Source organism: Lactuca virosa, chromosome 5 (assembly GCF_052849685.1).
Source record: "Lactuca virosa cultivar CGN04683 chromosome 5, Lactuca_virosa_CGN04683_v6, whole genome shotgun sequence".
NCBI lineage: Eukaryota > Viridiplantae > Streptophyta > Magnoliopsida > Asterales > Asteraceae > Lactuca > Lactuca virosa.
Genome location: NC_136430.1, coordinates 394,580,484 through 394,604,781, shown reverse-complemented (window position 1 = coordinate 394,604,781; position 24,298 = coordinate 394,580,484). Strand labels below are relative to the sequence as shown.

The 24,298-nt window shown below is 37.3% G+C and overlaps 2 protein-coding genes across 2 annotated transcripts; both read right to left on the bottom strand.

The window, feature by feature from the left end:
* Positions 1 to 498: 498 nt before the first annotated feature.
* Positions 499 to 2,541, bottom strand: LOC145113820 (uncharacterized). The gene is made up of 3 exons (XM_079049871.1): positions 1,698 to 2,541; positions 1,152 to 1,618; positions 499 to 1,074 (listed from the first exon to the last, which is right to left on the bottom strand). Exons 1-3 carry the CDS (start codon positions 2,539 to 2,541, stop codon positions 499 to 501), a joined length of 1,887 nt encoding a protein of 628 aa, XP_078905997.1.
* A 16,189-nt stretch (positions 2,542 to 18,730) lies between these two features.
* Positions 18,731 to 20,823, bottom strand: LOC145115274 (cationic peroxidase 1-like). The gene is made up of 4 exons (XM_079051537.1): positions 20,545 to 20,823; positions 19,913 to 20,104; positions 19,603 to 19,768; positions 18,731 to 19,349 (listed from the first exon to the last, which is right to left on the bottom strand). Exons 1-4 carry the CDS (start codon positions 20,761 to 20,763, stop codon positions 18,967 to 18,969), a joined length of 960 nt encoding a protein of 319 aa, XP_078907663.1. The 5' UTR covers positions 20,764 to 20,823; the 3' UTR covers positions 18,731 to 18,966.
* Positions 20,824 to 24,298: the final 3,475 nt, after the last annotated feature.

Sequence of the window (24,298 nt, the reverse complement as noted above, 5' to 3'; positions counted from 1 at the left end):
CAACTATAAATACAATGGGGCTAAAACACTCTTACTAAAAGTATACTTTAAAAATATAAGTATTTTTATAAAAGTGTACATACATACATGCATACTAGAAATAATGTTATAATAAGGAGTATTTAGAAGATTTGGACATCGCGATTAAACTTAGACAATTATGTAATCATATGTAGGGTAAATATAGTTTGATCAACTATATTTAGTCGAGATATGACCAACATGTGTTTAGGAGTGGTCGTGGTGGACAACAAATCTAAGACTTATGAACCCTATATTTATACCAAGAAGCTATAGAATCAAACATAAAAATACTATAGGAGTATTTTCAGTGGCGAATCTAGGATTCAAACTAACGTGTGTCCCATAAATGAAATGATAAAATAAATGGGTCAAAAAATTGATTATCGGGTCGGTTTGTTAGTAATATCATCTTAGGAAAACATTTTTAACTTGAATACCAAAGATCAAACTAATTTAAAAAAAAACATAAATTTCTTACAATTGTTCGCGACGAGTTTTCATATCCCTAAAAAAATCTATAAGTATGTCGTTGCTAATACTATCTAACACATCTTTCTCAATATATGAAACTAGACAATCATTCATAAATTGATCACCCATTATATTACGCAAATCGCTCTTTATCAACTTCATTGCGGAGAAAGCGCGTTCCACTGTGGATGTTGCAATGGGCAATATCAATGCTAATTTTAGTAGAAGATACACCATTGGATATATCGTATGTTTGTTCGTTTCAACCATCATTTTTGCCAAGTTTCCAATTCCCTTCAAGTTATTAAACCTTGCATCTCCACGTACATCTACAATATAATTTTGAAGACTTGCTCTAAGTGTTCCAATGTCATGTTCTTGGAACTCGTTATGGTAAAAGGTCGCCATCTTAAGTAGTTCTTCCACATTAAATGCTTGAAAAGACTTACTTGGACAAAAAGAAGCCATGGAAACAAGTAATGATGTGTTTACTTCATTAAATCGATTGTTGAGCTCTTGAGATTGCATATCTATGACCGCAATAAATACATTAATTTTATAGTGATGTAAGTTGTTAATCTGGGAATTAAATAGAACAACCGGTTAATGATTACATTAGAAACTTGAGGAAATAGATCAACTTTATAGTTGCTAACCTGTGAACCTTTGCGACGACTTGCTCCATTGTAATATGGATCTTCCATATTCAAAATTTCAATATCACATTTTTTGCAGAACAAAGTAACATCATTTAAGAGTGGTTCCCATCCTTCATTTCGCATTTGTTTAAGTCTGGTCTTAGAGGATCTCACTTGATGCATTGCATTTACAATATCTTGATCTTTTTTTTTTTGCAACGTGATGTTCAAATCATTTGTGACCCCTAAGACATCAACCATTAAGTGTAAGCAAAAAATAAAATCAAAAGTTTGTAATGACTTCAAGAGACGACGTGCTTCTGCTCTATGATCTTGATAATAACTATCAACTTTAATGTCTTCAAGTACTTCACAATACGTTCTCTTGATATTTAAGAGTGAACCAAAATGAGAACCCCAACGAGTATCACACGGTCGTTTGATACCAACTTCTTGATTCAAACCTGTACCACTTTGAATGTCACCTAAAATTAACATAAAAAAAATTAGCAAAAAATATATATAAATCGCCATAAAATAATAAGAAAATAGAATAAAAGAAACCTGTGGCCAATGCTTCCACCACTTTTGTTGCTTGTTTCTTTCTTAATTTGTCTCGACGTTTATAACAAGAAGCAATCATGTTTAACAAACGAGAAGTCAAATCAAAAAATTCATTGATGTCAGGGTGATTCTTTGCAACAAATACAAGTTCTAATAGTAATTGGTGAGCAAAACAATGAATAAAATGTGCAGATTTCACTTCTTTCATAATAAGTGTCTTCAATCCATTAAATGCACCACTCATATTACTAGCTCCATCATAACCTTGTCCTCGGATCCTATGTGCACTTAATCCACATTCTGTCAGAAATGAATAAATAGTTGCCTTCAATGCCAAAGCCGAAGTGTCACTGACATGCTTTATGCCAATAAAGCTCTCCACTATAACCCCTTGGCTATTCACGAACCGCAAAACCAATGCCATTTGCTCTATACAAGACACATCACATGATTCATCTACTAATATTGCAAAGAATTCATCTCCAATACCTTTCACAATAGTCTTAATAGTTTCTTTTGCTGCATCATGTACAATATCCTTTTGAATTGAACTAGATGTCATTTGTGAATTTTTAGGAGCATTCTTTAAAACAACACCACCTACTTTATCATTTCGATCAACATAGAACTGAAGAAGTTCAAGAAAGTTTCCTCTATTAGTCGAGTCTTCACTTTCATCATGACCCCAAAAAGCTAACCCTTGTCGCAGTAAGAATCTAATACAATCTATAGAAGCATTTAATCTGATGCGTTGGTTGGTCTTCATCAAATCAGTTTGCTTATCAAAAGCAGTAGCTATCGATTGTCTTTGGTTCATCAGATTTTGACACTTTTGGATTGCCATATTATGTGGACTTCCACCTTCGTGATGATTTAGACTCGTTCTCTTGTTCCAAGTATTAAATCCATTTTTTACAAAATCATCTGAACCACCTTGGTTTTTAATCTCAGATTTAAAAAGATAACAACATAAACAAAATCCGGCTTCAAGTTTTTTACTGTACTCTAGCCAGTATTTGTGATCATCAAACCAAGAGGGAATAAATCTACGAAGTTTTCATCCAATCTCTCTTTGTTGGAAAGAATGAGTTCGAGCTTGATAAAGCCCTTTTTGTAAGTAGGATCTTCTAATTTCATCTCGTTGATTTACATGATAAATTTCCATGCTTGGCCTTTCTTCGGGATCCGCGGGAAGTGTGTTTAAATCAACTTTCATATATTTTGAAGAAGGTGTTTGTTGTTCATCGTTTTGTTGTGAACTACCATGAACATGAGATAAAGAGCTTGTTTCACCCTTTTTTTTATAATACCTCAACATTATGCCTAAAATGATAAAATAAATAATTACTCATCTAAATAAATAATCATTACAACTGCTACAAATAAATATATAGATATAATAAAAATATATTACAGAACAAGTTATAGTTATATAAATGAAACAAACTATATAAATATATCTTATATAAATGAAGTCTGTAAAAGTAATTTGATATGACTATTGGTCTAATTCTTTATTATATAAATAAAGACAATTGCCTGACATACACAATAACAAAAGTAAATGCAGGTGAATAGACTATAACGTTTCTTCCACAGAGGCATAGACAATGACTTTTCATATACACAGTGACATATGCCCACTTTATTGCTTCTAGTTTCAACACCATATAACCATTTAAATAAAACGAGATATAAAAGACTAAAGAGATAAAGGGTTTACCCAAAAGTAAATGGAATGTTGGAAAAGAAACACAATTTGTAGCGCCGACGACCACACGTTCTTCAGTTCCGTCCGGTTCAATGACGGGCCGGGGACGGAGATGGTATAGATGCAATCGGAGATAAGGACGTTAAAGATGATCAGAAGTCCAAACCTTTGACACCAAGAACTGTTCAAGATAGTTTCCGGCCGCTAAAGAACGGAGTCGACCAAAACGTGATTATCGGCAACACTAAAGAATCGTCGGTGGCAATCGAAAGTTGAGAAGACGAAGGCACTTTGACAGCGGCTAATCCACAAAATCGTAATTTTTTTTAGGTTTTTTGTTTTTACATTTCTATACTTTTCTACATTGAAATTAGATTAGCCTTGGGTTTGAAAGAATATATGTTATTATATTTTCGTAAAATATTTTGTTGCTTAATCAACCCCTATTTTTTTTGCTCTTAAGTTTTTTAAAAGTTGTAAATATTGAAAATAGATTATGATTGACAAATATAAAAGATCATAATCGTTTATTTTTTTTTCTTTGTTACTATCAAGGGTGTCCAATTTGTTTTTCCAACAGGTGTCCCATAAAAATTATGTTATATCTGGTAAATAAAATTTAGAACTAAGGGGTGTCCCAGGACACCCTTTGGATACAGGTAGACTCGCCTCTGAGTATTTTAGGATACATACACTAAAACTTTTCATGCATTTCTCACCTTCTTGTACAAATATCATGGTAGGATTCCATGCGCCAGGAGACCCCTATTTCCCTAATCAAGGAAACGAAGGTTGGATAGAAGAGGATCCAGAGGAGATCATGGAGGAGGAGCCCAAAGAGGAAGAACTTGAGGAATAGCCAGAGGAAGAGGAAGAGGAAGAGGAAGAGGAAGGGGAGGAGTAGGATGCGGAGTCCGAAGTCATAAACCCTCCATACGTCGCTCGAGTCCCTGCACATTGTTTAGGCTACAACGAACCTACGCCCCGCTGGGCGGAAGATCTTGAGAGATGGAGCCGACACCAACACCAGCGCCCTCCTTTCGACATGGAGTGAGGTTTCTATAACCTCAGCCATGGAGAACCGGCCGACAGATCCCTCCCAGTCATGATTCAGCGGATCACGGACCTTGGTGACCAGACTAGGGCAATGGCGAACCGCGTTTTGGAGTTTGTAGTGACAAAAGAACATGGTTTGGCATGCGGAATTAAAGTTTTGCACAATGAACATGGTGATTTGGGTGTTCAAGAGATGTATTGAATATGTATGGTGTTATAAAAAGGGACATAGATCTACATCTAAATAAATAACACACACTTACACACTCACTTTTACACCTCTCAAGCACACCTCTACAAGTGGACAAACCCACCTTATATAGAGGTGTTTACATGCCTCTCTCTCACTCTCTATCTCTCATGTGTCAAAAGGCTAATACTCCACATGCAAGTGGGTTTTACAAAAGTCAAACATTTACAAAGTCAATCATGAATAACTTTGCACCCCAACATTCTCCCCCTCAAAGTTAGGAATGAATGACCCACTTCAATTCTTCCAAAGTCGAGCAACTACGCGGTTCGAGCCTCAAAGGTGACACATGTCGAAACGAACTTCAATCTTCAATTCTTCCATGATTCTTCAATTTGGGCTCTAGGATGTGAGACCATACAATCCGAGCAGCAACGAATGATTAACTCCAAATAATCACCCAAAAGTTGCGCATAAAAACACACCCCAAAAATCTTCAACAAAACCAAACCCATTTCGAATACATCACTTCCGAACTTCCAATTGCATCATCTCGTAAGCTTCAAAACTTCAAGATCACTTCGGTCTTCAAATCCGCGTAATATGAAAAATTCAAGTTCGAATTTTCATATAAAACTTCTCCCCCTTTTTATAATCGAAATTTGATTATAAAACTCCAAGGAAAAAGAACGTGCTCTATTCGGAATTTTTCGTGTCAAAACTCCCCCTTAACATGTGACATAAACTTTGTGCTTCAATCCGGAAAATCCAAAAAATATTGAATTTTTACCTTCGTTCACGGATCGCCTTTGACAAAATTTCTCAAAAATGGGTAGAAATTGTCAATTTCAAAATTCTGCAGTGACCCGTTGCGCCCAAAACAGCAAAATATGCAAAACTCTCCCCCTTTTCCAAAGCTGGGTAGAAAGCGTCAATTTGCACAAACTGCAGGTGCTTGAAATGCATTTTCTTCAATTTTCAGCAAAAACAGTCCTTTTTCGAATTTGGGTATGAACCGCCAAACATTCGAAGCCTCAGGGACTATTTTCGAAAATTCTGCCATTATGCACCAAACATACGAAGACTAGTCCCAAAGATACGAAGCTCCAAAAATTTTCGAATCTGGGTGAAAAGTGTCAAACATTCGAAACTTCAATTAATTGTTGAGTTTGCCAAACATTCGAAATTTCAGGGGCTGAATTCGAAAAATCTGCTTTTTGAGCAAAACATACGAAGACTTGATCAATCATACAAAGGGTTGAACCATTTATGCCACTTCGTTAAAAGAGCAGGGACCAAAATTGTAACTGTTTGTTTTCTTCTTCCATTCATACGAAATTGCAGCACTCTTCGTATGAAATTAACCAACACTCTTCGTATGAAATTAAACCATTTTCTCTCTCCTCTTCGCATGTTCATCTTCCCCAAAATTTTCTCTCCCCCTCATACGAAAATTTTCCCAAACACACGAATTCGAAGCATTCGAAGCCTATCCAATGAACAGTAACCTCTTAATACCTCTGAATCGAATTTTTCCAGTTCGTTCGTTACCCAGTTCACCAAACCCAAATCAAAATTTTCTTTTACAGATCATCAAACCCAAATTTGCGTTCATTTTTCCCAAACCCAATCCTTCAAACACCGACTCAATCTTCGAATATCGATTCCAACACATCGATTGTCTTCGATTCCAAATCTAAGTTTTGTTCATCACAGGGACCCAAAATCAATCTTCAATCGTTCAAACCTTCGATTTCATAGCCTTTGAAACACAAACCAAAATCCGATCATCGACATCAACTATTGAATCTCTTGTCGCTTCGCGTTTCCAAATAATCAACCATCGACATCTATTTCTGTTGTACTCAAATCGACTATCGACTTACAAACCCAGATCGTTACTAATCGTCAAAACCGAATCGATATCAACATCCAAAATCATCGAAACCACGATTGAGTTCATAGCCTTCCCCAACCCATCGATTCCAAACCATCGACAATCACTATGACCAAATTAAACCTTCTTACGTCAATAACATATACCAAACAAAGCTTCCGTTCTCAATTAACTTCCAAAAATCATTCAACATCACAAAAACTATCTAACGAATCAACCTTGGCCATCGCTTCGTTTTTTTTAGTCCATTCAACATCTAAACACTGTTCATCAAATCGACCCATGATATCTAAATTAATCAACAAGAATCGATGACTATCCCATCTGTTCGACAATCATTCAAATATTAACTAACAATATGATTCGAAACCCAGAAATCCAACATACACCTTCCCAATCGACTTCCAATTTTAAATTTTGACCGTCATTAGCTTACGATTTCAACATCTTGCTTTGACTTTTTCTTTGATTTATCAAATCACTCTTGAATCAAACACTTAAACATCACAAATCATAGTCAAAATCTTCTTTCCATATCAAAATCAAAATCAAATAACAAATCAATTCTGACTCCAAAACAGATTTCGATTTTGACTTCTTGAAAATTCGTTTGACTTTCAAACGATCTTGCAAATTGATACAAGCAAAGAAATCAAATAGCAAATCGAAACCACAACTTAGAGTTTTTGAAGATAATCAAATATAATATGACATATGAATGAATTTGGATTTGAGATACTTTCGACATCATTCACTGATTACGGAATAATAAGAGTATATGGATAAAAGATCCGATTGAGTAGGGATACATGAATAGTAACGAAAATTCATTTGAGATTACATATATGGATCAATGAACAGTAACGGACCACTTTAATTTGATATTGGGCTTTGAAAATGAATCAGATTCGATTATATGTAAAAGAACTCAAGTAGCAACTAATTTGAGTATTTCAATTTAATCGGATGAACAGTAATCGATAATTTTGATTTTTATTTTTGATTGGATTTGATCTTAAAAAAAATATTGGATCAACAATGGGGTTTTTCAAGAAAAATTTGATCCAATGAGTCAAACGATCACGATTCAAAAACGTAACGCACGAATCAATTATTATGAGAGATCATAGAGAGAGACTCACCAAAATTGCTCAAATTGTGACAAAAGTTGCCAAACCGAGAATCGTTCTTCAAAAATCACCTTGATCTTGAAGACCCGCTCTGATACCAATTGTAGTGACAAAAGAACATGGTTTGGCATGCGGAATTAAAGTTTGCACAATGAACATGGTGATTTGGGTGTTCAAGAGATGTATTGAATATGTATGGTGTTACAAAAAGGGACATAGATCTACATCTAAATAAATAACACACACTTACACACTCACTTTTACACCTCTCAAGCACACCTCTACAAGTGGACAAACCCACCTTATATAGAGGTGTTTACATGCCTCTCTCTCACTCTCTATCTCTCATGTGTCAAAAGGCTAATACTCCACATGCAAGTGGGTTTTACAAAAGTCAAACATTTACAAAGTCAATCATGAATAACTTTGCACCCCAACAGAGTTGGGAGCCGCTGCAGAGGTCACAGACGCGCGAACTCGAGATTTGGAGAGAGACTACTATCCCATGGACAAACTCATTGAGGAACTTACCACCGCTCGAGAGGAGGTAATGAAATATCAGGAGAGGCATACGACTCTTGAGGAGAGAGTGATCGGAATCGAGCGTCGATTGGCTGAGCTACAGGGCACCTCTACTTCTTCTCAGGAACCGCAGAGGACTACCCGTCGTGAGTAGGATTCATCCTACTCACAATTTGTTATAGACTAGATTTATGGGTATGCGTTGGTGCTACCCCTTTTTCCCGTATGTAGGACTGACCCTATGTCTAAGTGAGTACACTATTCGGAGGGTCGTTATGCTGCAATTTTTTTTATCTTTGATGTAGTGTAGACCTTTTTAGAGGTCAATTTTTCCAAAACATTGTACTAGTACCTTATCTTCAATGAAACAGATATGTATTTTATTTTATTGGATGTTGTTATCTGCTATATCTTTTCTTTTCATTTTTAATTGATATAGTCAAATTTCAATTATAAAGTACAAGCGACTCTCAATAACAACTAGATTCGATACAAACAAGGTGTTCCATTACAGTAGTGTCCGAACCATAACACATATCAAAAACTTATCATCATTCCACTTGTGGCAGAAAATGTTGTCCCGAAGAAATAACAGGCGCAAGAACAATACATCGGTGCCACCGCCACCGCCACCTCCCCAACAAATGGACATTATAGTGTTCCAAGCTGTAGTGACCGCTGCTGTAGCCGCTGCCGTGGCCCAAATAAGCAGTAGCAACAACGGAGGAGGAAATGGAACAAATAGTTCCGATCAAAGTGAAAACCAAGGGCACCCAAGGGAATGCACTTATAAAGACTTTGCAAACTGCATGCCCAAGCCCTTCAACGGAAGCGGTGACGTCATTGCTCTGACGTGGTGGTTCGAAAAGACGGAGTCATTATTTGAAATTTGTGCCTGCCCAGAGGATAGCAAAGTCAAATTTGCAACCTGCAATCTTTCTGTTAGGGCCCTTTCGTGGTGGAATAGCCACATCAAATCTCTAACACTCCTAGTGACGAACTCGATGAGCTGGGACGATCTTAAAATCTTGATGCTCGAAGAGTACTACTCAAGGGGCGAGGTACAGAAGCTAGAGTAGGAGATTTGGGATCTCATAATGAACGGCTCTGACATCGAAGCCTACACCGCCAGATTCAGCGACCTGGCAATCCTATGCCCTGGGATGATCACTTCGGAGAGCAAGAAAGTAGAATGTTTCATCTGGGGGCTATCTCCCCAGATTCAGGCGAATGTGATTGCTGCCAACCCAACAACTTTCGACAGCGCCAAACGCCTCGCTCAAAAGCTCATCGATCATGGGGTACAACAGGGCATAATGACTCCCGTCCCCGAACTGAAAAAGGGAAGTGATAATAAGAGGAAGTTCGGAAACAAGAAGAAGGGTCAGCCAACCCAGGAGCCCGCGAAGAAAAAAACAGGTCGTGGCGGTTCATGCCGCTACCGCCCCAGTTGCACCAGCACCTACCAAGCCATATGCCAGTACCCTCCCAAAGTGTGATAAGTGCAATTTTCACCACAACGGCGCCTGCCGGGAAATGCATTGTGCAAACTGCAACAGGAAGGGGCACACTGCCCGATACTGCAGAACATCCACACAACAGGCCACCCAATCCGCAAATGTTGGGGTGAGCCAAGCATGTTATGGTTGTGGGGAGACGGGGCATTACAAGAGGAACTGTCCGAAGGCCAACAACAGAAACACTGGGGGAACGGGAAAAGTCCTAGTAATAGGACATGAAGAGGCGATGAAAGATCCTGCAGTGGTCACCTGTACGTTCCTCCTCACTAACACTTATGCATGCATAATATTTGATAGTGGTGCGGAGAGAAGCTTTGTGAATCATACGTTTAAACATGTCCTGAAACAAAACCCTCAAACACTAAACGAAACATTCACCGTGGAAATGGCCAACGGAAAAACTGAAACAACAAATGATGTATACATAGGATACACGCTAACCTTGAACAACCACTCCTTCCAAATCGACTTAATGCCCATTACCATAAGGAGTTTTGATGTTATTATCAGCATGGACTGGCTAAGTCCTCACCGTGCCGATATTATGTGTTACGAGAAGGCCGTTCTCCTTCATCTACCAAGTACCGAAACCTTGGTCATCTACGGTGAACTGAGCACGAACCTTCGGATTATCTCGTGTATCAAGGCCCAGAAGTGTCTACACAAGAAGAACCATGCCTTCTTAGCTCACATTGTCGATAAGAATAAGGAAGAAAAGAATATCAACGACATCCCGGAAGTCTGCAACTTCCCCGACGTATTTCCTGAGGATCTTCCGGGAGTGCCACCTGAATGACAAGTCGAATTCAGAATTGACTTGATACCTGGAGCCACACCAATCGCCAAGTCGCCATACAAACTAGCTCCTGCGGAGATGCAAGAACTTTCCAGTCAACTGAGCGAATTACTAGACAAGGGGTTCATAAGGCCGAGCTTCTCTCCTTGAGGAGCTCCGGTCTTATTCGTAAAGAAGAAGGACAGATCGTTCCGCATGTGCATCGATTACCGAGAGCTAAACAAACTCACCGTCAAAAACTGATACCCTCTTCCCCGAATCGACAACCTATTCGACCAACTACAGGGATCGAGTTACTTCTCTAAGATAGATCTAAGATCCGGGTACCACCATCTGCGGGTCCGAGAGGGAGATCTCCCCAAGACCGCCTTCCGAACTCACTTCGGTCACTATGAATTCGTAGTAATGCCCTTCGGTCTAACAAATGCGCCTGCGGAATTCATGGACTTAATGAACCGTGTGTGTCGACCTTACTTAGACAAGTTCGTGATTGTATTCATCGACGACATACTCGTCTATTCTCAGAGTAAGGAAGATCACAGGCGACACCTGAAGCAGGTCCTGGAGACATTAAGGGCGGAGAAGTTGTATGCAAAGTTCTCCAAATACGAATTCTGGATCCGAAAGGTGGAATTCCTAGGTCACATTGTCAGCAAGGAAGGGATACATGTGGACCCTTCCAAAAACAAGGCGATCGAAGGCTGGGAAACCCCAAGAACCCCGACGGAGATCAGACAATTCTTAGGCCTCGCTGGTTACAACAGGAGGTTCATACATAATTTCTCCAAGATCGCCAAACCGCTCACCGATCTAACTCAAAAGGGTGTAACCTTCATCTGGGAGGGGAAACAAGAGGCTGCATTCCAAACCTTGAAACAAGCTCTATGCAGTGCACCAGTCTTGTCTCTTCAAGAATGGACAGAAGACTTTGTGGTCTATTGTGACGCATCTAATCAACGATTAGGCTGCGTACTCATGTAGCGAGTGAAGGTCATAGCCTACGCGTCAAGACAACTAAAGACACATGAGGTGCACTACACCACTCATGACCTCGAACTGGAAGCGGTAGTGTTCTCCCTAATGATCTGGAGGCACTACCTTTACGGTACAAAGTACACCATTTTCACAGATCACAAGAGCCTCCAACACATTCTAAACCAGAAGGATCTCAACATGAGACAATGGCAATGGGTAAAACTACTAAACGATTACGAATGCGAGATTCGATACCATCCGGGAAAAGCCAACGTAGTAGCAGATGCACTGAGCTGAAAGGAATACTCGGGTCACTGAGTGAAGACACTAACCATGACTATCCATTCCCACCTGTCTTCGTAGATCAGAGAGGCTCAGCTGGAAGCCTTGAAACCCGAGAACATCATAAACGAAGCCTTGTGAGAGATGGATAAGAACCTTATAGTCAAAGACGACGGAGCCTACTACCTCATGGATCAAATCTGGACACCAAAGTTTGGTGGTTACAGAGACGTTTTCCTGAATGAAGCCCACAAGAGAAGGTACTCCATCCATCCAGGTTCGGACAAGATGTACCTGGATCTCAAGAAACTGTATTGGTGGCCGAACATGAAAGCCGAAATCGCTACCTACGTGGGCAAGTACCTGACTTGCGCCAAAGTCAAAGTAGAGTACCAGAAGCCCTCGGGTCTACTACAACAACCAGACATACCCGAGTGGAAGTGGGAGAGGATAACCATGGATTTCATAACCAAATTGCCCAAGACAGCGGGTGGACACGACACCATTTGGGTGATCGTTGACAGGTTAACCAAATCCGCCCACTTCCTGCCAATCAAGGAGACTGACAACGGCGCCAAATCTTGGTGGGATGTCAAGTCCACCAAGCAAATTACACCCTTTGTTTAATATAATGGTAAAAAGGGGTATCGATCCTCGGGGAAATGGTTGTATTCAATCACAAATGCAATCCAATAGAACTAGTGTAAATAAACTAACTAACTACAATTAAACTAAAAGGGGGGGGGGTGTTGTGATTGCTTGAAAACTAAAAGACTTGAATAACTAAAAAGCTTGCAATTAAGCAAGATGATGAGATGCTCAAATATTGGAGAGAATTGGTTAACCAAGGCAATTCAACACAATGAACATTTGTGTGTTTATCATTAGGATTCAACATGAAGCTTATCATTCATCCCAAATTGGTTATAGCAATCATGAAGCAAGATATGCCAAGATTCCTCATAGGTAGTATGGAGGTTGGGGAAGCCCACAACACACCTTCTTTATCAAAATCAAAGATCCAATTGAAGCAATTGAACCCAAGAAGTTGATTACCCTTAAGAATGAAGGAATCCCCAATTCCTAGAGGATGTCAATGCTTACACATCCATAAAGGAGCTATGATTCATAAGCTAGAGATGATTTCTACCATCATAAAGCCCTTGTTCTAAGTAAATTCAATGATTCAATGCTAAACCAAAGAAATAAACCAACAATTGCTCATTCAAGTACCAAGCTCATGATCAAAGTATTAAACAAGCATAGGAAATATGAACTAGAATCATAAACATGAGATAATTGATAATCAAACATGAATCCTTCAAAAACCCACAAACATTCAAGGGTTTTTAGCCAAAGTTAACCAAATAGAGAGTTTAGCCACTCATGGCACTAGAATAACAATCACAAAAGTCTAATTGCAAAAAGAAACTACCAATAACTTGAAAAGATGGAAAGAAAATGAGTCTCAAGCTCCAAAATCGCCTTCTTCTGGTATCCAATGGTGTCAAATCGAAGTCCTAGCTGATAGATCCAATCCCCGAAGGTAATGGAAAGCCAAATGACCAAAATGCCCAAAACTGGGCAGTTGCGCGGGTACCCGCGCGACGGAAATTCCACCCGCGTAAGTGCTGCTGGAATGCTATTGGCTCATTTTTCCTCCACTAACCATCCCATTACCAAAGATTCTCTTGGTCCCCTCCATATCCCACATGATTCAAATTAACCAATCATCTATTAGCTTTAAATATGGATGCTCCAAGCCCAAAATAACAATCCATGATCCATCTTCACAAGCCCACTTCATCCAAGTGTTTAGCCTTTTTAAGCCCAAATCTCCTTTAATGGATACGCAAAGCCCAATAATGCCTCGAAATCCCACAAAGCCCAACTCCATTCAAACCGCAACCGCAATGAGCTCCAACACCCTACAAAATTTCTCATGAAAAATAGAAAGTACCTGACACAATCCATGATAAAGAAAATAAAGAATATCCAATGCAATATTAATAAAAAGAGCTAAAAATCTAAAATAAACTAATAAAAATAAGGAAATAAAATAAGCTATCAACTAACAAGATGGAGAAGCTGGCCAGGACATACATAAAGGAAATCGTACCATTACATAGCGTGCCAATATGTATTATCTTCGACAGAGATAGTATATTTACCTCGCGGTTTTGGCAGTCGCTGCAAAAGTCCTTGGGAACCAAGCTCGATATGAGTACAAGTTACCATCCTCAAACAGACGGTCAGAGCGAAAGAACCATACATACACTAGAAGACATGCTAAGAGCTTGTGTGATAGACTTTGGCAAGGCATGGGATACCCACTTGCCACTCGTCGAGTTCTCCTACAATAACAACTATCACACTAGCATCAAAGTTGCACCATTTGAAGCCCTCTACAGACGCAAGTGCACATACCCTATGTGCTGGGCCGAGGTTGGCGACACGCAACTGGCAAAAAGACGAGTGTCCGACAGCACCCTCACCAGCCCCGAGATCATCAGAGAGACCACCGAGAAGATCATCCAAATTCGGGAACAACTAAAGGCATCGAGGGACTGAAAAAAGAGCTACGTGGATAAACGTCGGAAACCCTTGGAATTCCAAGTCGGCGACCGCGTGATGTTAAAGGTCTCGCCCTGGAAAGGGATGATATGATTTGGGAAGCGTGGAAAGTTAAATCTGAGGTACATTGGACCATTCGAGATCCTATCCAGTATCGGCCCAGTGGCCTATAGACTTTGGTTGCCACAAGAACTCAACAACATACAACCTACTTTCCACGTGTCCAATTTTAAGAAATGCATGTCTGACAAAACTCTTGTCATCCCTCTTGAGGAGATTGAAGTAAACGAAAATCTCCATTTCATCGAGAAACCCGTAGAAATAATGGACAGGGAGGTGAAACGGACGAAACAAAGCCACATCCCCATTGTGAAGGTCCGATGGAACGCCAAACGAGGGCCCGAGTTCACCTGGGAACGCGAATATAAAATGAAACAAAAGTACCCACATCTCTTCCCCAGTTCATGAGTACCTACTCTAAAATAATTTCGGGACGAAATTCCCTCTAACCGGGGGATGGGGGGGGGGGATGTGATGATGTGACAACTAGAAAATTCTGGGCCAAACCAAGTCTAAGGGGTGTTTTGTATAAGTGTATCCATAATGTATATCTATGTAACCTTGAGGCAATAATGTTACTGAAAGCCAAGAGGGAACCATTTGTATGATTAAAGATAATATACACTTGGAAATTTATGTGGAAATAAACCTTGAAAGATCAATGCAAATCAAACAAGACTCAAATAGTTTTAACATAACAACATGTATTTATGCAAGGACCTTGAATTATCGAGTTTTAAGTCCATCATCCTTGTGATATGTATTACTCAAGACCGAAATCACAATGTCTAGGAAGTATTAAAACCGAAATCAACTCCATGCAACCCCACTAGGGCCGAAAACATACCCTAAAGATCCACTAAGGCCCAAATCACCATGGGAAAAGGCCTAGGACCGAAATCAATTAGTAAACTCAAGCATAGGACCGAAATCATATGTGATTTCGGTCATACTAGGGTGTTTTAAAGGGTTTGCGGTCAAGGATGAGAATAAGACAAGAAAATTTGACTTTAGGATTTGATTTCTCACCCATTTCCAATGAAATAGCAGTATCCCACGTATTACCCACTAAATAACAATGCTTTAACCTCCAGTTAACTAAGCACACATCTTATCATCTCCTTTCCTTTATTATGGATGAAAATCACTCCCTTACATATCACCAATCCCACTTCACTTACTGTAAATTCCATTTGCTCTCAAGAAGTCAGGTTCCAAGCTTTAAAGGGGCTTAATTCTTCTAGCATTTTCCTAGGTTTTGGTAAGTAAATTCGAGACTTCTTAGCATCCTTTACATTCTTATGTTTAGTTCATTCCATTTACACACTTTAAATGTGTTAAAACCATTAGGATACCATTATTCTCAAGGAAGTTCATCAACTCCATTCAAGTATTCAGGCTTGAAAACTTCTCAACACCTCTTCAAATCAACCAACAAAACCACTCAAGGTGAGTTCATACCCCCACATTTTAAATCTTTTTTTCATGTTTTAGGGGGGGGGGGGGGATACAAGCTACAATTTATTTACTACATAAATACTTTTTTTTATTCTTGAAGTTAAATTATAAACCATTATTTGCTCGAATTAGAATTATCACTACTTTTATACAACATTTGTGATAAATTGGTTTTAACATGCAAGGTTAACCAAAAAAAACTTATATTATGTTACAAATATCATCAAGAAAATATTATTGTAAAACTACAAGGTTTTGGAAACTATTTACTAAAGGATAGCCTTTCTAGCAAAAATAACTACATTTTAGTCATTTACTATTTTAGTGGGTTCAACCCAAAGATATCAAGTTTTACTTTCATATTTTTGACACTAGACAAGATAACATCTTTATATTTATATAAAAGACTATATAAATAGTCTGAACAAACATACAAGATAAACTATATCTGGTATAGTTTGGGAGTCACAAAACCACACTTTCATTTCAGAAGAACCATTTAATTTTCAAAGGTATAATTATTTTACAAAAAAAGGAGTCATAGTTCATGTAAATCTGTTGATGCTCTTATGAGACATTCCTTCACCGTACCTACCTAGCGTAGACCTTAAGTCCTACATTATAACCAGAGTCTCCTTGAGGGAGAGCGAGATAGTTGTGTATAGATCTATACGGGATTGACAACCCCACATCTCAACTGTTCGTTACAGTTAGACCGGAAAGTCTAGGTTGACAAATGTCTACCGATTCCGACTCCTGAAGAACGTCGTTCAGACATATCAGTCATATTAAGCATGGTTATAATAACTCACATAGGGATTAACAAAATGACTTGGTTTACGGAGTAACTTACACTTCATTAGTTTTATATAAAGATAAAACGACATACTATTTCTCAGTACAGTATAACTTACATTTTTGGTCTCAGGGTTTAAGACTACATCTCATATTTAAGAAAATATTGGATTTTCTAGAAACATACATATTCATTTTACAGGGAAAAGATACAAAGGAAATACATACATTTTAAGTTTTTGGTATAAAGCTTTCAACTCGTTTTAAGAAAATATCGGATTTTCTTGAAGTATACAAAAATCATTTTACACGAAACCGATACAAATCCTTCTCATACAAAATGCTTATGAACTCACCAACTTAATTGTTGACAGTTTTCAAAATCGCTTGTATTCTCAACAAACCAGTAAATAGGTATCCAAACATTTTGAGGACAGGTGGCGCTGCATAATGTTTTCTACTTTTCAATATTTGTATTTAACTTTTTTAGCAAGCGACGTTTGTAACAATGTAAACTTGTTATATCAATGTATGATGTTGTGTTGCTATGATTCATTCATATTCAATTGTAATGATACTATACATGAAGTTACTCTATCCGCCCCAGACGTTTCCACCGTTCTGGTTTGGGGGTGTGACAGTTAGGGTTTTGCTGGAGTGAGGGAGGCGATGAGGGAAGCCACAATGAAGTGTTAAGGTGCTTAAATAGGGTGCAAACCCTGAAAATTAGTGTTTCACTCTGGCAGCTCTACTCGTCGAGTTGAGACTCTTAACTCGTTGAGTAGACTTCAAGTCCCGCGTCCAAATTCCCATTCCTACTCGACGAGTTTGGGCCTGAAACTCGTCGAGTCCCGTTGCAAAAAGGAATAATTTTTTATTTAGAATGCATACCAGGATCCGTGCGTTACAATATACCTCTCCCGGGTATATATCATCAAATGATTTTTGTATTATATATATATATATATATATATATATATATATATATATATATATATATATATATATATATATATACCCTAATTATGCTGATTTTAACAGGATATTTGGACAGCGTAAAAATTAAATACAGTGCATATCCTAAATCTTGTCTAGCATAAATCGTAGGTACTAAGGTTTCCTAGGGATTTGATCATTATAACATCTAGGCATAATATCTACAGTTATACTATCCTAAGGCATGTAGTTTATTATAAAATGACTTAATATTTATAACTCATATTTTTATATTTTATAAAAATCGTGTCTCCTTCATACGACTTCCATTTTTTCCATTTTTCATTCCCAAGTTCTTATCTCATGCTTTTCTACAAATTTCTTTTTTGTAATGTTAGCCGAAACTCAACCATTCTATTTTTGCTATTTTTTACGTCAATAGCGTTATTAACGTGGTTAGATTCTATTCGTCATAAAATCATAACTCTTCGAATCTGAATTAGATTTTCTCGACGTTTATATTTTTTGGATCATTAAGTCGCGTATTTTCCAAATACACTAACCATTTAATTTTTTTGGTTATTTTATTTTCGACTCAACTTTCCATATATATTATCCTTCAATATAGAAAGTTTTTGTCATTATGAGTCGATCGTAACTCCTAGTAACATTCAATAACGGAAAATTTTCAATTGTTACATGGAGCTCAAATAAACAATGAATTGAGGTGCTTTCTACAAATGAGGCTGAATAATATTGTTTTGTGGCAATAGTTCAACAATTTTTGTCACAAAAGATGTCACTAATCGTGGAAGGACAAAACATATCTGCATGCGATATGATGTCTTGAGAGAAATCATAAGTGAAAAAGATCTTGTTCATGTTAAGTGTTGTAGGTCGGAAGATCAGACAATGGATATTTTTACAATTAAAATCATTTATTTCTCATGTTTTCAAAGGAAATATTGAAAGACCGGGAGTAAGAAGCAAGTTCAATTTACAGGAGGCATTGCTGCCAAAAGAAATATAACTTGCATGACTTGGTGGAGGATTTTTTTTTTTTTTTTAATGTTTATTTAGTTTTTATTCTTGTTCTTGTTAGCTACAGAATAAATAGTGGGAACAAAGATATAAATTAAAAATAAAATATTATTGCAAATCGTCTCCGTTACAAGAAAATGAAAAACAAAAACCAACCTCCCGTAAATAATAGAAGCCGAGTTTCATACCAAGCATTTCAAAACGACGAGAAGACCAAAAAGAAAAAAAAAAGAAAAAAAAAAACCTTATTCTCTCAGACTTATTTTATTTTATTTGTGTTACTTTATAAAATATTAAGACATTTTCTTGCTTCCGGACAAAGGAGCTTAATTGGTACGCCTACAATTGGTTCTAACCTGACCACTTGAGCCAGTCAAAGGATTAAGGTTTCCCATTTTCACCATTGCATTTGCGAAGTCTGTCGAGAAAGTAGCAGCATTAGAACTGTAGGTCCGCACTTGTGCATCAGTCGAACCACCATTGAATAACTCTTGGTCCGAATGCAATAGTCCCCTCTGGTTAATCAAATCATTATAGTATCTATTATCAAAAGATGTAGCTGAAGCATCTAGTGGCGACAGATTGTTGTCACCACCACTTGAAGGACAATTTGGCCTCAATGATGTTGCAAATGATGAATTTAGGTTGTTTTCGTTATACAGACGATTGCGGAATACAGTACACCTTGCTTGACCAATTGTATGAGCTCCTATATAAAACAAAATAACGAACATGGAAGGTATTAAAAATTTAGAATACTGTAAAATGTCAGTAATACCCCTCAAAGCCATGCATCACCTATACTTTTTATCTTTTAATTAATTAAATGTGAAAATTATCATATGATTTCATGAAACTTGTGGATAATATATTAAGTGATCCAAACAATGGGGCTTTAACTCGAAGGATTAACAAAAGGACCCACGTTTAATTAAGGGTGAAGATTAGAATTAAGTACTCACCAGAGAGGGCTACCATTTCATTAGTAGTAAAACCTTGGTTTGAAAAGGATGAAATGAGTCCACTCAGACTTGAACCCGGTGAAGGAAGATTAGAATTCGCAGCACTTTGGCTTGCCGTTGTCGAATCCCTTCTACCAAATACAACGTTCCAACTTGGCCCACGAAGCTGAAAATTAACAAAAATAATCAGCATGCAGTAAACTATGTTATTCGAAGACACGCCAAATTAGTAATCTGTGTTTGTTAATTTTTATGTATCTGGATATGATGGAGATATTGCACGTCAATACTAAAGTTTTTTTTTACTTACTGCAACAACTGAATCTCGTGCAGCTGCAGAAAGTATATCAGCACAAGACACAACACCGGGACACTGGCTCTCTAATTGGGTTTTAATAGTATCAATGACATTGAATCCTCTGAGTGAATTGCTATTCGGCCCTGCTGATTTTTCTCCGGTGAAATTTGCAGTGTCGTCAAGTAACACTGATGCATCACATCCCTGTGTATTGGAAGTAAAACAAAAAAAAAAAGTTAAAGCTACAGAAGAAACGGCTTTAGTGCATAACATTCTTTTGACATTTGAGGTTCATTGACTCGTGCATGCACATCAAGTCAACAAGTCAACACTGCTCTATGGATTTCAGATCGTTGGGTGTAACTTTAATGACGGAATTAGCATAAAATCAACGATCGTTGATGAAAAAGTTGGCGGCTGGCGGCCCATCTCATGCATGCAAAACACAAGATTACGTAACAAACAAGCCTAAAGATGCTAAATTTTTTTAGCATAAAATCATAATTTAAATAAATTATCTCCCCTACAATTTCGTACTCGTTAAATTTCGTCAATATCCCTATATTTTTTACTTCGCTATAGCTATGGCAAAGCACATGGTACTGCAAAGACAGTAGAGGTGGTAAAAGGTTATAGATACTTACATTAACAAAGCAATCGTGGAAATGGAGGCGAAGCAATGAAGCTCCCATTCGAGCTTCACTAGAGACAGCAGAATTCACTGCTCTTGTTATAACAGAGCGGAAATTAGGACAAGTTCTAGCATAGAAATTAGCGGATAGCTGACCAGAAGTTGTCCCAAACAAAACCCATAAGCATAATGCAAAATGTGAGATTTTGAACAATTTTTTTGATAAAGCCATGAGTATGACAATTTCAAGAGGCACGAGAAGATAGAGAATTATTGCTAAAGAAGATGCGAATAAGAGAAAGGAGTATTTATTGTGTTTATGAAGTGTTTATGCATCATCTATTTATAGGGGGTGGGGGGATTGAAGCACGAGGTGTGTCCAATATCAAACCAACGGTGAGCGTTTTCTTAAAACACTTCTCGAAAAAAATATTTAAAGACTATATGTGAGTCGTATATACTTTGTTTAATAATTTAATAAACAACATCTTGATACGGAATAAGTTCTAACTAAATTCAACGATGAGAGTTGAATTTAACAACATCACATTGTCAACAATGTCCACTTGGAATTTTCCCCCACGGGCTATATAAATTATAATAACTTTGTCATTTATTGATACAACTTGTATCAATAGCAGAAAAACTACTTGAAAAACGTTAATCTAATACATGAATCATGCTATTCTCAAGTATTGATGGTTTTGGCCGACATATATGCCAGCGGAGTATCTTTAAATATCGTCTTACGCTCCCTTTAATTCCGATTGACGAGAAATGTCATGTTAGTTACAAGATATGTTTGGACTCTTTTAGGAAGCATGTTGTATATTGTAGAGATCTTTCAGGTTTGAAGTACCGACACGATTAGGTTAGTGATGTTCTTTTTGATATATTTAGACGCGTTAATGTTTCTGCAAAGAAATAGGCACCTGCGAATTTTTGACTGACCATTTCCAAGGAATATCAACGTTTAGACCAACCGACGTGTTAGTTTTTGGACAGGCAGGATGGAAACACACATGTGAGGCTCTAACATGAGTTTTCCCTCTTGTGGGCACGTGGAGTGGAGTTTTCACTATGAGACAGACTGCTTTAAAAGTTGCATCATGCAAAGTAACCTAACATTAGAATATGTGCATGGAAAATCAACATGTGTTACCTTTCGTGTTTGATATTTTTGGTATCCTTACGTCAGATGTTGTAGAGCTCCTCAAATAGAGTTCAACGTCTCATCGATAATAATATTATGACCTCTATATCTATAAATGTGGTTTTCAAAAAAATCCATAATTTTTTATTTGATTGTGACACATTCATACTACTCTTGGTTTTACAATAGGAGTAATAAGCTTAAACTTAATTGTGTGGATTAACCTCAAACCTAATTAGTGTCATAAACTTATGTAACCTTCTTTTTGTTTAGCATCTTGTTAGGCTTGCTTAATATATTTTTGGAGTTCCAAAACAATATCAATCAAATAATTTAACTAATGTTTATAACTTGATTTCATGTTTATCTGGCTTATCATTTCTTGCTATCATAGTTTACCAAGTTGATATTTCGTGTGGAGCCCATCAACCCCCTTCCAGAACCTTGTGATTGGGAGCAACCCAATGAAAACATGAATGTTCGAGCTCCGATAATAGATAGACATAAGCCTGGTAGATCGAGAAACAAAGATCATTGGCTTATATGCTAAAGACCTAATAACCAAATAATATACTAGATACCATGACACATTACATACAAGAAGTAAGTGTCCAAAAATTACACCATCTAAAACAAGAAGAATACATCATCATTATTGATTAAACAGAGCAAGACCATGGAATCAAGCAAAAGTGGGGTGCCAGGTAGTGCCACATAAGGACAAGGCTATTGCTAAACTTTCGATTTGAACAACTAATGTCTATTTGAACTTTACTCGTTTAAATCTATTATAATGTTTGTGTAGGAATTAAATAACTAGGTGAACCTTATTTCCTAGTGCAATTCACATATCTACAATATGGGTGTTAATGGCTATTAGAACATAAAACATAAATTTTTATTAGACTAAAATACATTGCATAACATTACTAAATAATTGAGAAACAGATAACAATTAGACCACATGATCCATGCATGCTACTAAATAATTGAGAAACAAATAATTAGCAACCGGGTAAGAGCTTTTTTTTCTTTGTCTCAACCCATGCTACTTTATCCTTCATCTCTAGCACCTCAGCCCTCATTTTCCATCATTTTTTGGGAAAATGACTTAGGAGGGTAACTATCTCTTATCCGTGTTCATATATTGACAACTTCTTTTTTTTTGTACATAAGAAAGCAACTAACTTGCTTTAACTGTTTAAATTACACCAATATTACCGGCTAATACATGTTTTAACCGGTAACTCAAAGGGAAAATGACTTAGGAGGGTAACTACCTCTTATCCGTGTTTACATATTGACAACTTTTTTTTTGTACATAAGAAAGCAACTAACTTGTTTTAACTGTGTAACATCCCAAAAATCATGACCAAAAATTTCATTTTTAATTTAATACTAAAACCATAATTGTCAAACCATTAATTTAATACTCCGGCATCGGTCCCCGCCCGACATCAGGCCCCGCCTGGCATTGAGCCCCGCTCGGTATACGAAATTTTTGGTCATGATTTTTGGTATGTTACACAGTTAAAACAAGTTAGTTTCTTTCTTATGTACAAAAAAAAAAAAGTTGCCAATATGTGAACACGGATAAGAGGTAGTTACCCTCCTAAGTCATTTTCCCTTTGAGTTACCGGTTAAAACGGGTATTAGCCGGTAATATTGGTGTAATTTAAACAGTTAAAACAAGTTAGTTGCTTTCTTATGTACAAAAAATAAGAAGTTGCCAATATGTGAACACGGATAAGAGGTAGTTACCCTCCTAAGTCATTTTCCCTCATTTTTTTAAGGGATACTTATGCAACCCATATCCATTGTTCAGTTTTTGTTATATCCTTTTTTGTATCTTTGTTCCATCTTAGTTTTTCTTGTATTTGAGTTTCTAAATTAACCATCCCCTCGTTTGCTAAACGGATATTATGAGAATGATTTTCAATTTCTTTTTATCTTTCTAGTATAACCGTCTTGACCTCATCATACACTACTAGAAAATTGGTGCAATAGCTACAGCACAATCCGTAGCTATAAGCGGATAGCTACAGAATTGCTACGGAAAAACGTCTGTAGCATAATGGCCCGTGGCTAAATTATAGCTACGGATTAGCTACGGAATAGATACATAATTTTCCGTAGCTACCATAGCTACAGAATAGTTATGTAAATAAATAGCTACGGATTTTCTACAGAATAGTTATGGAAATGGATAGCTACGGAATAACTACGGAACTAAATAGCTACGGATTCAAATAGCTACGGAACTAAATAGCTACGGAAATCCGTAGCTATTCCGTAGCTACCTTCGTTTTATTTTTTAAAAAAATTAAAAATTAAAAATTTCCAATTTTTCGTCAAATACCACATTGAATTCACATTTGTCCCAAATACCATATAAAATACACCAAAAACCATCCATAATACCAAGTTTGACACATTTCATTCCATTGTCCAAGTTTAACACTTAATCTTCAAACTGTGACAACATTTTTAAAACAACACAAGAAAGATTATTACATAGAAATGATGCTCTCAAGGGTGATTGTTCAAGCAAGATTGTTGCCCACAAGTGCTGGATTGAACACAAAGAACACAATCTGATCAAATAAGGAGTATT

Excerpts from the sequence above, each read along its gene's own strand:
- LOC145113820 (XM_079049871.1), bottom strand. The coding sequence starts at position 2,541 with ATGGCAATCCAAAAGTGTCAAAATCTGATGAACCAAAGACAATCGATA. Across the intron at positions 1,619-1,697 it reads GGTGGAAGCATTGGCCACAG|GTGACATTCAAAGTGGTACA; the intron begins GTTTCTTTTATT and ends TGTTAATTTTAG. Across the intron at positions 1,075-1,151 it reads GTCGTCGCAAAGGTTCACAG|ATTAACAACTTACATCACTA; the intron begins GTTAGCAACTAT and ends TTTAATTCCCAG.
- LOC145115274 (XM_079051537.1), bottom strand. The coding sequence starts at position 20,763 with ATGGCTTTATCAAAAAAATTGTTCAAAATCTCACATTTTGCATTATGC. Across the intron at positions 19,769-19,912 it reads CACGAGATTCAGTTGTTGCA|CTTCGTGGGCCAAGTTGGAA; the intron begins GTAAGTAAAAAA and ends GTTAATTTTCAG. Across the intron at positions 19,350-19,602 it reads TGAAATGGTAGCCCTCTCTG|GAGCTCATACAATTGGTCAA; the intron begins GTGAGTACTTAA and ends TGTTTTATATAG.